Consider the following 15,416-nt stretch of genomic DNA (forward strand, 5'->3'; position numbering starts at 1 on the left):
CAGAGCTACTAGCGGACAACTGCTCCCGGAATCCATACACACTGTACACAGACTGCGAGAGACGGGTTTTTGCGGCGGGATCAGGCAAGCCCAAAGTTTCTGGTCACTAGTATGCAATTGACTGGGAAACGCATATTTGCCCTGCTTCCTCTCCTCATCCTCAGAGGCATTGAAACAAACCCCGGCCGACGCTTTGTGTTGTTTGTCACCGTAGCAACTGGAATCGAAACATCGTCTGGTGCGGCCGCGGAGGATGGGTACACCCTAATTGCACTTACAGTCCATAGAGCAATAGAACAACAAGTTCGACTGTAAACGTTGTTCTTGTTGCAAGATAATATAAGCAAAACAAGGCAAAGTTTCCCCATTAACGACAACACACACATCAATTTTTTTCAACTGAATTGCAATGGTCTCAAACAAAAACTTGACACCAGCATATACTTGATGCAGCAAAAAATAATAATCAAATAGCTGCCATCGAGGAGACTAACCTCAATGAAAAAATTCACCCTCGAAAACCCACCTGACTACTACATAATTCAAGAAAACAGGTCCAAAGGAAGAGCCGAAGGTGGAGGAGAAGCTTTTTTTCATTATGGACACAATTCTGTTTCAAGATCTTAAACTTAAGACTTAAACATAATTCTTAAAATTAAATTTAAGACAAACACCTAGAAGCTCAGGCCAAAACTCATCGCAGGTGGTAATAGCCTCCAACTAGTGACCACCTATATAACACTATCGTCTAGCTGTGATGAAGGATACAAGACACCAATCAGTAAACTAGTTGAGTTACATGACTGCATTATTGTCGGTGATTTTATCGCTCAGAGCTCTCTCTGGAACTGGAAACAACCGGAAGACACAAGAAGATACATTTTTGAAAGAGAAATAGATCTCTCTGATTATATAGTACTCAACGGAAAAGCCAGCACAAGAGTGAGCCAGCACAAAAGCATTCTTGTAAGGGCTCACGGATATCTGTTTGCATTATTCCACGGAGTACGCATTATGCTCACATCATTTACAAATAATTTTTTCCATCGCCTGTGACCTCATCACACACACAACAAAAAAAGAATTTTCATAAACTTCCGCAAAGCTGGTATTTCAAATTTAGAAGACGACATCAAACTAAAACTGAAGAAACAACACAGGCCAACAAATGTCTAAAACGCGGAAAAAAGATCTCAGGGAAAGCCATATTGGCAGCGGCTGGCAGGATTATCCCACTGGGAATAATTAAAACAGTGGTTACCAATTTTCCCACCGAAGCAGTAAAGTTTCTGAAAAGAGAGATGAAAATCAAAGAAAACATACAAAGGACCCCAAAATAACGCAAATAAACCGTGAAATAAACAATCTTGTTCAAACTCAAAAGCAAAAAAAATGGATCAATTTTGTACAAGCACTTACTCAAAGACGTAACTGCTTTAAACACTGGAGCACAGTACAGGACTATCAAGTGACGCTAAACCACCTGAAAACAGAGCCATATACTTTGGCGCTAAGATAACTGCTACTCACCATGATCCAAGGAAGTGATCCACGATCCAAGCCATAAAATTCAACCACAAAAACACTCAACAACCCAGGAAAAATGAAACATGAAAAACAGAAAAGAGACACACTAAAAACGCTAAGGAAACTGAAAATAGAGGGCAGAATTTTAGGTACAGTACAGTGAAAGAAGGTGGGCGCAGACAGAATAGCGCCAATCCACCTCAAACATCTAGGCCCCATAGCAATGAGATATCCCACTGAAACCATAATTTTTTCTGTAAATAGCGCAAAAATTCCTAACATCAGGAAAGTTGGCCGGGTCTTACCCTTCCGCAAGCCGGGAAAAGCTATAGACGAATCCAAAAGCTTGAGAATAAATGCAATCCTCTCACCCCTTGCAAAACTAACTGAAGAACTAATATTAAGCTTTCTCAAATTTTGAATAAGATTGTATGCCTTCAAAGGCTAAAATTTTGTTGATCGCACAAAAAATTTTGGCGAATTATGTATTTTGACGAAAATTAGTGCTTGAATTTTATTCAACGGGACACAGTGCCGACTTTCATCTACGTTTCATCTCTGCGTACGTTAAGTTTCCACGTTTCGTAACTCTCAGTAATGCCCCTTAACTTAGATAAAATTCAAAACCTGTTTAAGCACTATCTTTGCACATCCTAAACCCTCGAAAAGGTAACTTTCTTTTAAGTTAGTTTTTTGAGAAGAACATCTCAGTTCACATGTATAACAGTTAGTTTGAGTTTTCACATGTAAAAAATATACGTTAAAATTGTTGTACTAAAGATAATCTGTACTCATTGTATTTTGAAAGGAACGCTCTTCAACTTATGCAGACATTTGTTCAACAACACCTGCAAAATGTTCTGGTGAACAACACAGATTCTGACTACAAGGGCATCAAAATTGTCTTCTTCAGAGAACTCGGCTCGGACTTTTATATTTCAATATTTAAGTCATTGATTTGAGCAATCGCATTGATAATTAATACAACAAAGATAACACCTTATGTTTTGCTTCCAACGTAGATTTTGACATAATGAAGAAACCTTAAAGATTCAGTGGAAAAATTAACCTGATACATTAGTAAAAATTGTCTAAATCTGATCACATCAAAAACAGAATCCATCGTATTTTGCCAAATGTCCAAAATTTCCTTGACCAGCCGATTATCTGAAACTGTTACAGTGAGGAAGTTGACAAAAAAGACTGCAGTGAACTATTGAAAAGTTTTTCTGGAAAAAAAAATCTAAACTAGCCGGCGGAAACAAAAATTATGCTGGAAAAAATGGCTTGTTGAATAAGAGCTGTTTATGGAAATAGAAGCTGTTTATCCAGATCGAACAAGTTGTAAACTTATGAAACCACTACTTGTTCGTCGTTTCTGCAACATTGGAGTAATTTAAAGCATTATTTTTATTTTTGTTTCGGTAAGAGTTAAACTGGTTAATATAGTTTTGCTTCAACAGAAAAAAATACAACAGAAAAAAAAGCTACAGTACGAAAAACTTCCATTTGAGGACTTAAGAAGCCACTTTTTTGAACAGCGTTTCGTTGAACAGCCTTCAAGTTTTCCTAAAGTCAGTGATCCCTTCACTGCAGCACCACAGAAATAGAGGACAATTTTTCCTCAATTCCGACTTTAAATACATATCACTATACATTATGAACTTTTTTTGTTAACAATAACAGGGTTTTTACCCAAATATTTATACAGTTCTTCTTCTGTTGTTGTTGTTGTTCGCTTCCAGTTTAGAATCATCGGCTAACTTTTTTTTCGTTTTGGCTAATAAAGAAGTCTAGTTTGAAGCTGTGCACAAGAGTTTGTTGATGGATCAGAGATCTAACCCCGATAGAAGAGTCTGCGGTCGTGGTGCCAAACGGAGGCGACCTCTGATCCGACGAAAGTCAAGCGCACAAGGTGTGTTTCCATTAAGGCTTTAAAGGATCTGGAATTTGGTTCGAGCGCACAAATATCTGCACAATTTTCTGATTTTGGTTTGATCAGATGTCACTACAGCCTGTATGATCTGATCAAAGGTGGACTCAAGATCATATTGGTCTTATCAGGAAAAATTTCAAACGCATTTGGGTCTGATCAGAAACTATTTCGAGTGCGTTTTTTTAAATTGTAAAATTTTTCTGCTGAGAGATTTTGGCTCTGCTCAAAGTTTTTTTGCAGTAGTATAGAATCCTTTTTTCTTAAATTGAGTTAACTACTGCAAACTTCATATTTTATGGAGGGAAAATATTATACCGATATTAGGAAATTTTTTCATTATTGCGACAACATCTCTGATCATACTAATTCGTGCGTTAATTTGATTTCAAAAATTTTGATTGTACTTGCGTCTACTTACACAACAGTCTGCTTAGAGCAGGATTCGAGCTCACACTATTCTGATCAGCGGCGACTGTCGAGGCCATAAGCGTCCAGACATTGGCCTGAAAAATATTTAGCTTAGTGGTATAACGACGTAGAAAATGATCTGATCCGTGGCAATATTGGTCTTGGGACGGTCTAATGAGAATAATTTCAAGCGCACAAACGGCTGGACAATGATCTGCTATTGGTGTAGGCCAGGGCTGCACAAAATTCTGGACATTGGTCTGATTTTGGTCTGATTAGGGGCGACTTCAGTCCAGGAGAGTGTGATCAGAGACAGCTTCAGGAGATTTCGAGTGCACATCAGTCATGAGGTTACTTTGGTCTGGAACGGTATGATTATATTTCTCTTCCGTCTAGCACCTTAACCTGGGATTTGTTCTACCTTGATGCTTTTACCAATCAGAGATTTTTTTGCCCCATTTGCGTCCTTTCTCTTTTTTATTTATAAGCTTCTCTTGTTACAAACATCTTGAATTATAATACTGTTGTCAAATTCTGCTTAAAACGTTTTCTGAATTATGATAACTAGTCTGGGGTTAAGACTCTCTGCCGACATGAAACCAAAAAGTTTGATTAGTATTATGTTACGATCCTTGTTCGAGGTTTGATGTTAGTCAATATAATCAAATTTCTCTCCTGCTTATACCCGTGCTTATACCTGCTTTTTACCTGACTTAGGGTCTGTTTGTTCAGCCCCACGTCTATTATCTGGTCTGGCTGATGAAAAAACTTGGTTATGCAAACATTTGTGTAAAGGTAAAGAAAATTGGCCCTCAACAAAATATCAATCATGTTGTTACAGATATCAATCATTCCGCTAAATTAACCAAATGATTATATAAAAAATAGTGATTTGAAACACAACAAATCAAGGAACAAAAGCGGCACGTGGAAACAATGAATTGAAGCTAATCAAACACTGATCGAGCCAAGCTAATCAAGCCCAGAAGCCGGAACCCCTGGAAAAAGAGCAACTGCAAACATATTCTGGACAATGTAGACATAGTAGTGACATATTGTAGACATCAATTTCAATCCCGAAAACCAGTTTGTTCTTAGAATTGATAGTTTTTATTATCAAAAATAATCAAAATAGCTCATGATTTTTTGCCCAAATCCTACACAGGTTGTCTAAGATGCTTTTGCATGTTTAAAGTGGACTGGCTTGGGGTCTGGCTAGCGTTTTTTTGGTCTAGCTCAAAATCTGGATCTCTTTTTTTTTGGCTACCGGATGACCAAAGTATGTTGGGTGAAACCCATGCCTGTTTTTTGTCACTCAGCCATTTTATCAGCGCAAAAAAAAGAATTGAAAGTCAGTACCCTTGATCTGAAACGTCTTGAGAATTTAAGTCTTAATCTTAGAAAACAAACCTAAAAATTGGTTTCTCTCTGGCCTTGCTCATTTTTTTTGGCATTCGCATAAACTGATACAAAACCAACAACTAATTTGAGCTTTTTGGCAGGCAATTGGCAGAATTTAAGTAACAATTAAGTATAATAAGTTGGGTGTGCATAAGAATTGGCCATTCAAATAAGTATAATAAGTTGGGTGTGCATAAGAATTGGCCATTTAGTAATGGTAGATGGGATGGATGACGGACCTGATTGAGAAGATTGCAATTTTGTTCAGATTTTTTTTTTCAAATTAGAAACAAGCTACACAATTCTAGTGAAAAAATGGGTTCAAAAAAAATTGAGCAATGGTGCATTGTTTATCCATTTCACATAATCGTGCCTTCAAATAATCTTAAAAGAAGTTTGACACAAATAATGTAAACATGCGTGTCTTGTTTGTATAATATTTTTGCTCAATCATTTTGCGTTTTTGATCCAAAATTTTTTTGACCTCTTGAGAGAATATTTGACGCTAGTTCTCAAATATGGACGCCACTACGCGGCAGAACTTCTAGCGGACAGCGGCGCCCAGATACATACACGCTGTACACAGACTGCGAGAAACGGGTTTCTTGCAGAGGGATCAGGCAAGCCCAACGTCCCTGGTCCCTAGTACGCAAATGACTGGGAAACAACTATTTTCCGTGCTTCCTCTCCGCATCCTCGGCGGCCTTCAAACAAACCCCGACCCAACGCCTTGTGCTGTTTGCTACCGCAGCAACTGGAATCATTACAGCGTCTGGTGCTACCTTGGAGGATGGGTACACCTTAAAGCAATAGAACAACAAGTTTGACTGTAAGCGTTGCTCTGGGTGTAAGATAATAGAAGCAAAAAAGAGGCACAGTTTCCCCTTTCACCATAACACAAACCTCAACTTTCTTCAACTGAATTGCAATGGTTTCAAACAAAAACTTGACAACATCATATACTTGATGCAGAAAAATAAAAAACAAATAGCAGCAATCCAGGAGACTATTCTCTATGAAAAACTTCAACCCCGAAAACTCAGCTGCTTACTGCATAATCCAAGAAAATAGGCCTAAGGAAAGAGGCAAAGGTGGAGGGGTAGCTCTAATAATTGTGGACACAATTCTGTTTCAATGACTTAAACTTAAGGCAAACACCTAGAGGTCCAAGCCTTAGAATTCACCGCAGGTGGTAATAACATCAAAATAGTGAACACCTATATATCACCTTTGTCTAGCTGTGATGCAGGATACAGGACATCAGTAAAAAAACTACTTGAGTTACATGACTGCATTATTGTCGGTGATTTCGATGCCCGTAGCCCTCTCTGGAACTTGAAACAACCAGAAGACAATGGAGGAAACAACATTGCAAGATAAATAGACTTCTTTAATTATGTATTGTTCAACGGAAAAACCAGCACAAAATTAACTGATTCTTGTAAGAGCTCCCCGGATATCAGTCTCGCTAACTCAAGCATAGCAACGAACACCAACTGGCGCACGGAGTACGCACTGGGCTCAGACTATTTACCATTAAACTTTTGCATCAACTGTAACCTCATCACACACAAAAACGACAAAAATTTTTCGCCAAATTCTGCAAAACTGGCTGTGCAAGTTTAGGAGACGACAACAAACTAAAACTGAATATAGAACACAGGCCAATAAATGTCTACAAGGCGGAACAGACCTTAAAGAGAGCCATATTGGAAGCGGCGGCAAGAATTTCCCACAGGGAAGAATTAAAACAGTGGTTGCCAATTTTCCCAGCGAAGCAGTAAAAATTTCTGAAAAAAGAGATGAAAATCAACAAAAACATCAAACGGAACCCAAAATAACGCAAATAAATCGTGAAATAAACAACCTGGTTCAAAATTAAAAGCGCAAAAAGTGGTTTATTTTTTGATGTGTGTGTGTGTGTGTGTGCGTGCAAATGAATCAAATAAAACGAAATTGTTCTCATGCTGTATTATATGCTTTGAATGAACGTTGCTCTTATTCTCATTTAAAATTTGTCCCTCAAGGTTTCAACAAACGTATCACCCGACGTTGTAATTGGTCGGTGAGTTTAGTTGTTTGTGAGTGTTTGTGTGTATGTACTGTGTGTGTTCCTGTGCGCGTATCTTTGTGCGTGTTTATATGCGCGTATGTGTGCATAACATAAAACCAACTTAATCAAATTTTTTCTGGAGTTGTAGTATATACTTGGAAATTTTTCCTTCTCACTTGTTTCTTTCCCACAAGATTTAAACTAACTCATAAACCAACTTTGAAAAAGGGTCTGCATAAGTGCTTGCATGTGCTAGTATCTGTGCGCGTTGTATGTGTTTATAGTTCTGTGTGTGTTGTATGTGGGTATAGTTGTCGGTGCTTTTGTATGTGTATGTGTGTGTGTGTTGCATGTGTGTAAAAATGTTTGTATTTGTGTGTGTGTGTGTGTGCGTGCATGCAACAACATAAAACAAATCAAAACTTTCTGAAGCTGTAGTATAAATCCAAACAAATATTTTTCTCAATTCAACATTTGCCCACAAGATTGACAGAAAATATATATATATACTCCAAAAAATATAGCTCTCATTTTCAATTCTAATTTTTCCCTGAAAACTTAAACTAAAGTATAAAACAACGTTAAAAAGTTTCCATTATTGTGCAAGTATGTTGTGTATCCATGTGTATGTGTGTTTGTGCGTGCATACTATAAGAAAATTTAAACAAAAATTTTCAGAATCTGTAGTATATACTTCAAAAATTCATTACTCTCGTTCTCAATTCCGCCTTCTCCCTCAACACTTAAATTGACGTATAAAACCACAGTGGGAACCGTTTTTTTGTTTGTATATATATTTGTGTGCTGTGTGTTGTGTCTAAGATAGTGTGCATACATACCAAAAAAGACAAATGAAAAATATTTTTCAAAATGTGTTTTATAATGCGAAAAATTTTTGCTCTGATTTTTACTTCTGCCTTTTGACTCTAAGTTTCTTCAAATTTATAAGACAAATTTGATAAGTAGTGAGTTTGTGTGGTGTGTGTGTATGTGTTTACGTGCGTATGCATTCTTTTGTGTGTGTGTGTGTGTGGTGTGTGTGTTTTTGTGTTCGTGAGTGTTTATGTGTATACAAACGAATCAAATCAATGGAATATTGTCTCATGCTGTAGTATATACTTCAAAAAACGGTGCTCTCATTCGCAGTTCAGCATTTTCCCTTGACATTCCAGCAAACGTATTAGCCGACGTTAAAAGTGGTCTGTGTGTGCGCTTCTGTGTGTTTTTGAGTTTCATATGTGTGAAGGCATGTGTTAGTGTAGTGTGTGTGCATACATAAAAAAAATCGAGATTTTTTTCATAATGTAGTACATTATTCAAAAAATGATTGCTCTCCTTCTCACTTCTACTCTTTTTCTTTCCCTCAAACTGACGTAAAGCCCACCGTTGATAGTGCTCTGTGTATGTGCTTGTGTGTGTGTTGGTTGTGTTTGTGAACGTTTACTCTCGTGCGTGCGTAAATGCGCGGGTTTGTGCATACTATAAATCAAACTTAATCAAAGTTTTTCTGAAGCTGTAGTATATACTTGGAATTTTTTCTTTCTCACTTGTTTTCCCATAAGATTTAAACTAACGTGTAAACCAACGTTGAAAAAGGGTCCGTGTATGTGCTTGTTTATGTTATTAATTGTATGTGTGTGGCTGTGTGTGTTTGTGTTCTGTGTGTGTGTGCGTGTGTGCAAACTATAAAATCAACTGAATCAATTTCTTTCCGAAGTTGTAGTATATACTTCAAAAAATCATTACTCTCATTCTCACTTCTACTCGTTTTTTCACTCAAACTAACGTAGAACCCACCGTTAAAGGTGCTCTGTGTGTGCTTGTAGGTGAGTGTGTGTGTGTGTGTTGTTTGTGCGCGTGTTTGTGCATACTATAAATCCAACTAAATCAAAGGTTTTCCGAAGCTGTAGTACATACTTGGAATTTTTTCCTTCTCACTTGTTTTTCCATAAGATTTTAACTAATATATAAAGGAACGTTGAAAAGGGCTCCGCGTATGTGTTTGTGTATGTTATTATTTGTGTGTGTGCGTGTGCGTGTGTGTGCAAGCTATAAAATCAACTGAATCATTTTTTTTTTCGAAATTGTAGTATATACTTCATAAAATCTTTGCTCTCTATCTGCATTCAACTTTTTCCCCAGAGGTTTTAAACAAACGTATAAGACAACGTTGAAAGGTGGTGTGTATGTGCTTGCACTTATTTGTGTGTATGTGTATATGTGCATGTGGTGTGTGTGCGTGTGTGTGTGTGTGTGTGTGTGTGTGTGTGTGTGTGTGTGTGTGTGTGTGTGTGTGTGTGTGTGTGTGTGTGTGTGTGTGTGTGGGTGGGTGGGTGGGTGGGTGGGTGGGTGTTTTGTGTGTCTGTGTGTGTTTGTCGATACATTTTATTAGATCTTTTAAATCATTTTTTTTCTAAATCTCCATGTGCATCACAAAATTCTTTCTTTAATAGTGTTTTTTTTTAATTTTTCCATGGGTGACAAGAGAAGCTCTCCATTTCCAATTTTTAAACGCTGCAGATTTTTATTTCGGAATTACACGTAATTTAATTTGTCATTTTCAAGTTCGTTCTTCCCTCAAGATAAGGTTCAAACAAACTTATAAGGTAACCTTTAAAAGTGGTTCTTAAAAAAGGTTGCATTATAAAATAGTCAGATTCTTCTATTAACTATGATTCTCCCTGGCTGAAAAAACACCCTTCACTGCTTCCTCTTATCTTTCTTAACTGGGTAAAAAAATTGGTACAAAATTCAAATTAATCATAGGCAGAATTGAAACAAGCAAAATTGGTTAAATTCACATAACAAAATTATTAAAAAATAAGAGCTTTCATTGAAGTAGGACGCTTTAAATTGAGGAAAAGTTTGAGGATAAATTAATTCAAATCCTCATTTTTCAGCATATCAGTAAAATTTTTGGGGTCAGATTTGAATCTCTTCAATCGCCGAAAACTTCATTTGCAATTGAGTCCAAACCTTTCGGGTCTTTTGACTTTTTGTAATGAATATACACACCCATAACCATCTTCTTAAACCAATACAAGTTAGCAATAGTTAAGAAATTATAAGGGATACAGTTTAAGCCCATGTAAAAAGCGTTTTCATCACTGCAAACATCTCGTACGTACAAACATCGATAGATGACTAGATAATATTCTAGGGGAACGGGGGCGATTCTGCTTAAGAAAAACATAATAATCATAGCCAGGGAAATAGCTTGGTACATCATAGATCCACGCTTGATTTTCGCATCTAGCAACATTAAGCGCACATTTATAAAAACAGTCGATAACTCCATAAGAATGAATAAAAATTTGGCCTGAATCATTTCCTTGTGCATAACTGCAACTTGAACTGCGAAAATTGACAATGTGTGATGAAATATCAAGAAGTTCTGAAATGACGGTTTTTCCAAAGTTCTTCGATGGTAAATTCGAAATAGAATATCGCTAACTGAATAACCAGTTATAGATATAACAATATAACGAATTATGGAAAATTGTTGTTCCAAAGCTAAGGGAAGCAATAACCCGATTACAGAACCCAGTCCGGATAAAGAGCTGTTTATCGATGACGCAAAATTTGAAATCCATTCTAGACGTTGAGGCTTGCTCAGGTTGTGATAGTGGTTTGGGAAATTTCCATAGAAAAAGCATTCGGCCAATCCAAAAGATACCACGATATAGAAAAATGTGGAAAAGGTGTATGGCAGTACGTATTGGAATAAGTCTTCCATAGGGATAATTTAAACTGCTACCTTTCGAGATTTTTTGAAAAGGAAAAGGCTATTTCAGTTTCTTCCCGGGTAATTTTTAAACTGCTTCCTTTTTTCTACAAAAAGTGCAATTTCAGGCTCTCCACGGGCGATTCAAATTTTAATACGCGGGTTAATTTAATTTATTTGTTTTGATCAAGGACGATTGGTTAATTAATTATAACAAGTAGTCATTAAGCAGTTTACTAACCACGAAGCAATCTTTGACCCAACGGCTCTCTCAATTTGGCTTTCTGCGAAATTTGCTAATTGTGGAGTAATTTCTGCAACAAAAATAGCTGATTCCAGTGAAGTAAAATCAATACCAGGTAGTAAACTGAATCGACTTTCCGTGAAATTTGCTAATTGTCAAGTAATTTCCCTCTCAATCCAGAGCACTTTCTTTATTTTGGGTTGCAAATTGAAGTGGCCCCTTAGTATCTTAGTTTTCTCTCGTTTGGTCAATTTGTCTCAGTTTAAGCGGTTACGATCGATAAGTTGATGAATAAACAAAAAAAAACTAGAAATCGATTACAATTTTTTTCGCTCCGTTTCTGTTTCGTAGTATTCGCTGTAAATTTGTCGATTATACTACACACGTCTGTCTAGAGTCTAAAACACATGAACACAAATTTGCTCAGAAATGTAATCTAAGATTAAAAATATTTGGTAAACATTGTTAGCTTTAAAAGCACTTTTCATTAAAAGCTTTCAATTATTGTTCTGAAAACATGGCGTACGTAACTAAAATGAATAGACCAAAAGAAAATTAAAAGCACGTAAGTTGAACACACCTCCGAAAACAATGAAAAGTGTGCTTTCACTTTTAAGATTATCGGGACAGAAAACAAATTGTTTGTTCAATTTCATGAGTGCATTTTTTAGTTTGAGGAAGAAAAGACACATCAATAATATATATTTGGGGAAACTGAAGCCATTACCCCAAAATTGGTTCCGTTTGATCAAAAAAAATTAAGTTGAATAGTTTTTGAGTTGCTCATTTGTAACGCTAATTGATTCTCCAACTCTTCAACTTAGTTTTTCCCGCTAAAATAAATTGGCGGCAATTCTGCAGCTTAAAAATTCGTAATGGGCCTCCATTAATTTAAAAACTTGCTTTCGATATTTAAAGCATTAAGCAATATTAGTCAGATGTCATATTTGGTAAAAATCTGATGTAGAACTTATTTTTCAGGGTCCACTAAAAGTTGCAGAGTTTTGAAAAAGAAAACTAGCCGTATTCTACAAAAGGTTCCAATCAATTTTAGGAGAGCTTAAATTTTCCCCAAAACACCAAGTTCTTTCAGCTGCAAAAACAATCAAGGATTTGTTTTCATAATGCTTCCTGCAATACTTCGTTTTACAAAATTAGAACAAAAAATATTTGATTGTGTTAGGATTGTGTCTTATTGGCTACGGTGACAAACACGTTCAATAATCCCCTATTTGAAACAAGAGGGTTTGTAAAAAAAAATCTCAAAAACAGAAACTCCAAACTCTAAAAATAACCAAAACTATCACGCAATCACTTCCCAATCTTTCGTTCTTTGACGAAAATCAAAAAATGAGTCAGCGATTGGATTGGTTCGATTTTGTGCTCAAGTTTTTTTTTATACAATTTATTAAAGGGCCATTTTACTAGAAACATAAAGCAATTGATATGAAAATTGAGGAAAAAAGAAACAAACTGTTCTGAAATCAAAACTACTAGCCACATAAAGACGCTCATCAGTGAAATGGTTTCTCTGCCGAAAAAATAAGGGAACTAGGCGACTACAGAACCGAAAAATTCAAATCTATAATTTTGGTGTAATTACTGTTACACCAAGGTAATAAAAAACTTAATCATGAAACAAACAGTTTTTGACAAACAATGAAATATTGGCTGCCTTGTCCTCTTTTTTCAAGTTTTTAGGCTGTTTCTCTTATTGTTCGCGTAAGCTAACGCTCTCCAAAATTTTATTCAGTACCGCAGTTTTCTCACGCAAAAGTTTCTTAAATTTCAGTTAAGTTGTAGCAAATTTCAAGAGCGAGATTGCTGAATAACTTTCAAAAGGACTATACTTCGTTTTGTTTTGCTTTCTTCTCCTATAATTTTGAGTACATTAGTGAAAAAAGAGATCACATAACTTAAATGAAATTAATTATCGATTAGAAGACTTGATAAAATGAAATTAAAGGCTACCGAAAAAATTAAATTGCCCAAAAAATATTTCTGCAATAAGGTTTGTAAAAAATGCATTTATAAAATACGGATCCCTCTGGTTAACTTCTTTTGATTAGTAGGCATGCCTGACATCCAAACCCAACCCATGCTGAACGATGTAGTACAAAATTTTATAATAAAGCAAAGCTTAGATTAAATCCTAAATACAGAATCGAATATAGTTTTCTTTCATTTCACTGCTCTTCAGCTCTCAAAATTCTGCAAAGTTACGGTGGTTTCATATAATCTATTAGCAATAACCAGCGTTTATTTAATATTTGAATTTTAGTTGGAATCGCTTCGGAGCTTGGTGATAGAGAATATCGGCGCTGAATCAGTCTAAATTTTTTTAATGTTTTTCCAGGATGGCCAGTACTTTGTTCATGTCACAATTTACCCAGGATAGTCTTTATTTTTGAGCAAAAATAAAGTAGTGAAAAATAATATGTCCAAACCAATTCTTGCCTACAAGGTTTCTTTTGCATGCGATTCGAACATCCGCGTAGATACTTGTAAAAAATAAGAATGTTACAAAAAACAAAATCGGATCGCAGAAACAAACATTGATACGCCTTATTGGATTGAGCAGTGTCATAACTTAACATGTAAACATCTCAAATCAATAAACTGAAATCATAAACATTTGTAAACAATTGAAATATCTCGATAACAAACGTACTAGGTATGACTAATATGTAAAAAAAATGACTAATAAAAAAATATGACTAATACTTGAAAAAAAAATTTTGCAATGGTCTAAAAAATTAGGCGGTTTACCAAGATCTTACAAAAACAAAAACAAAATTTTAAATTAGCAAGATCTTGATTTTCAGGAGGCTTTAGCTTGATCTTATTTACGAGAAATCTTGACATAATCTATTGAGATCTTTTTCTTTTGAAGGAAACAAGAATATTAAGAAGCAGAACCGTCTGGTTAAAGAATTACATGTTCAAAAATATCAAATTAACAGATCGCGGTAATTGCCTGATATCTGGAAGCACGAGGGAAAAAAATTTTGCAAGCATGTACATATCTTGAAAATCTCTTACCAAATATCTTATCAAGATCTAAGCACGCTATTCTGTAACCTCTGACATTTTCGCAAAGTGTAGTAGTAATAATTGCAATTCGAGTATGTCAATAAAGGATACGTATAAGGGGTCAAAGTTCAACTGAAAGAGGTACAGAATTGTCTTGGTTGAAGTTCATGACATGGGAGTTATCTACTTTTGGTCATTGCCCACTTTGGGCTGAAATATCAAAGAAGGGGTTTGAAAGTAGTAATTGTTTCGAAAGTGTGATCAAATAGTGACTTATTAGTTCTTGATTGTATTCTGTTACGAACACACAGGAAGTAAGTTAAACGAGAGGTCTTCATTAATACCTGCTTTGAGTTCAATAAATCATTGTGCTAGCGGTCAAAAATTAGCAACTAGGTTTCTTGCAGGAGGCCTTTTTTTTTCATTCAAACAGGTTTGAGCAAAAAAATCAAGCGATTACATTGAACAAGTGATAATACTGCCATCTATTGACACTCGAGTGCACTAAACACGAACTTCAGTTTAGATTATGATCATAATAAAATCAGAGAAAAGTTTTACTCCGAAAACTAGACTTGCCATAGTCTATTTTTGACATAATCATGGAATATAGAAGTGTAAAAAAATTCTATGGAAATTGCTGGTTTTACTCTGTTTCAGTACTGAAATACCGTGGGTTGTAAGCCTGGTATGTCAATTCATTATTATAACCAAATGTTAATTACATAGATTATAATAGAGATAACTTAAAGTATCATTGGAAAATTTTAGACTGTATTGATAACTCGCCTTTGGCTGATTGTTTTCATACCTAGAATTGAGTAATAAATGGCCCCAAAAATGAATTGTATACAGGGTACGCTGGAAAGAAGGTCTAAGGACCTCGTTGCGCGTCCTTTCCCAGCCTAAAATAATCTTGAATGAATTTTTAATTTGATTGCTGGATATATTAAATGCTTTTATTTTTCGATGTTCGATTGTGATTTATGTCGTGTTTTGATTATCCTTCTTTGTACATTTGATTTATGGGCCGGGATAAATTAGCGCTCTCTCTCTCTCTCTCTCTCTCTCTCTCTCTCTCTCTCTCTCT

The 15,416-nt window shown here is 35.8% G+C and overlaps 2 protein-coding genes across 8 annotated transcripts in view; both read right to left on the bottom strand.

Moving 5' to 3' along the window:
• Positions 1–15,416, bottom strand: part of LOC142349618 (protein FRG1-like) — a 281,897-nt gene that overhangs the window by 246,151 nt on the left and 20,330 nt on the right. The gene's annotated exons all lie outside the window — the stretch shown is intronic.
• The window catches only part of LOC142349620 (uncharacterized), a 31,566-nt gene continuing 26,214 nt past the window's right edge, over positions 10,065–15,416 (bottom strand). For 3 of the 6 annotated variants that reach the window (XM_075401307.1, XM_075401306.1, XM_075401305.1), the window contains one exon: positions 10,065–11,691. In XM_075401307.1, the coding sequence (XP_075257422.1) occupies positions 10,264–11,061 (798 nt within the window). In that variant the 5' untranslated portion in view covers positions 11,062–11,691 and the 3' untranslated portion in view covers positions 10,065–10,263. Of the gene's footprint in view, positions 11,692–14,335; positions 14,640–15,416 lie in introns of those variants that run through there. The other 3 variants (XM_075401311.1, XM_075401309.1, XM_075401308.1) reach the window with 2 other exon arrangements.

The sequence above is a fragment of the Convolutriloba macropyga genome, chromosome 11 (assembly GCF_964194025.1).
Source record: "Convolutriloba macropyga chromosome 11, txConMacr16.3, whole genome shotgun sequence".
In the NCBI taxonomy this organism is placed as follows: domain Eukaryota; kingdom Metazoa; phylum Xenacoelomorpha; order Acoela; family Convolutidae; genus Convolutriloba; species Convolutriloba macropyga.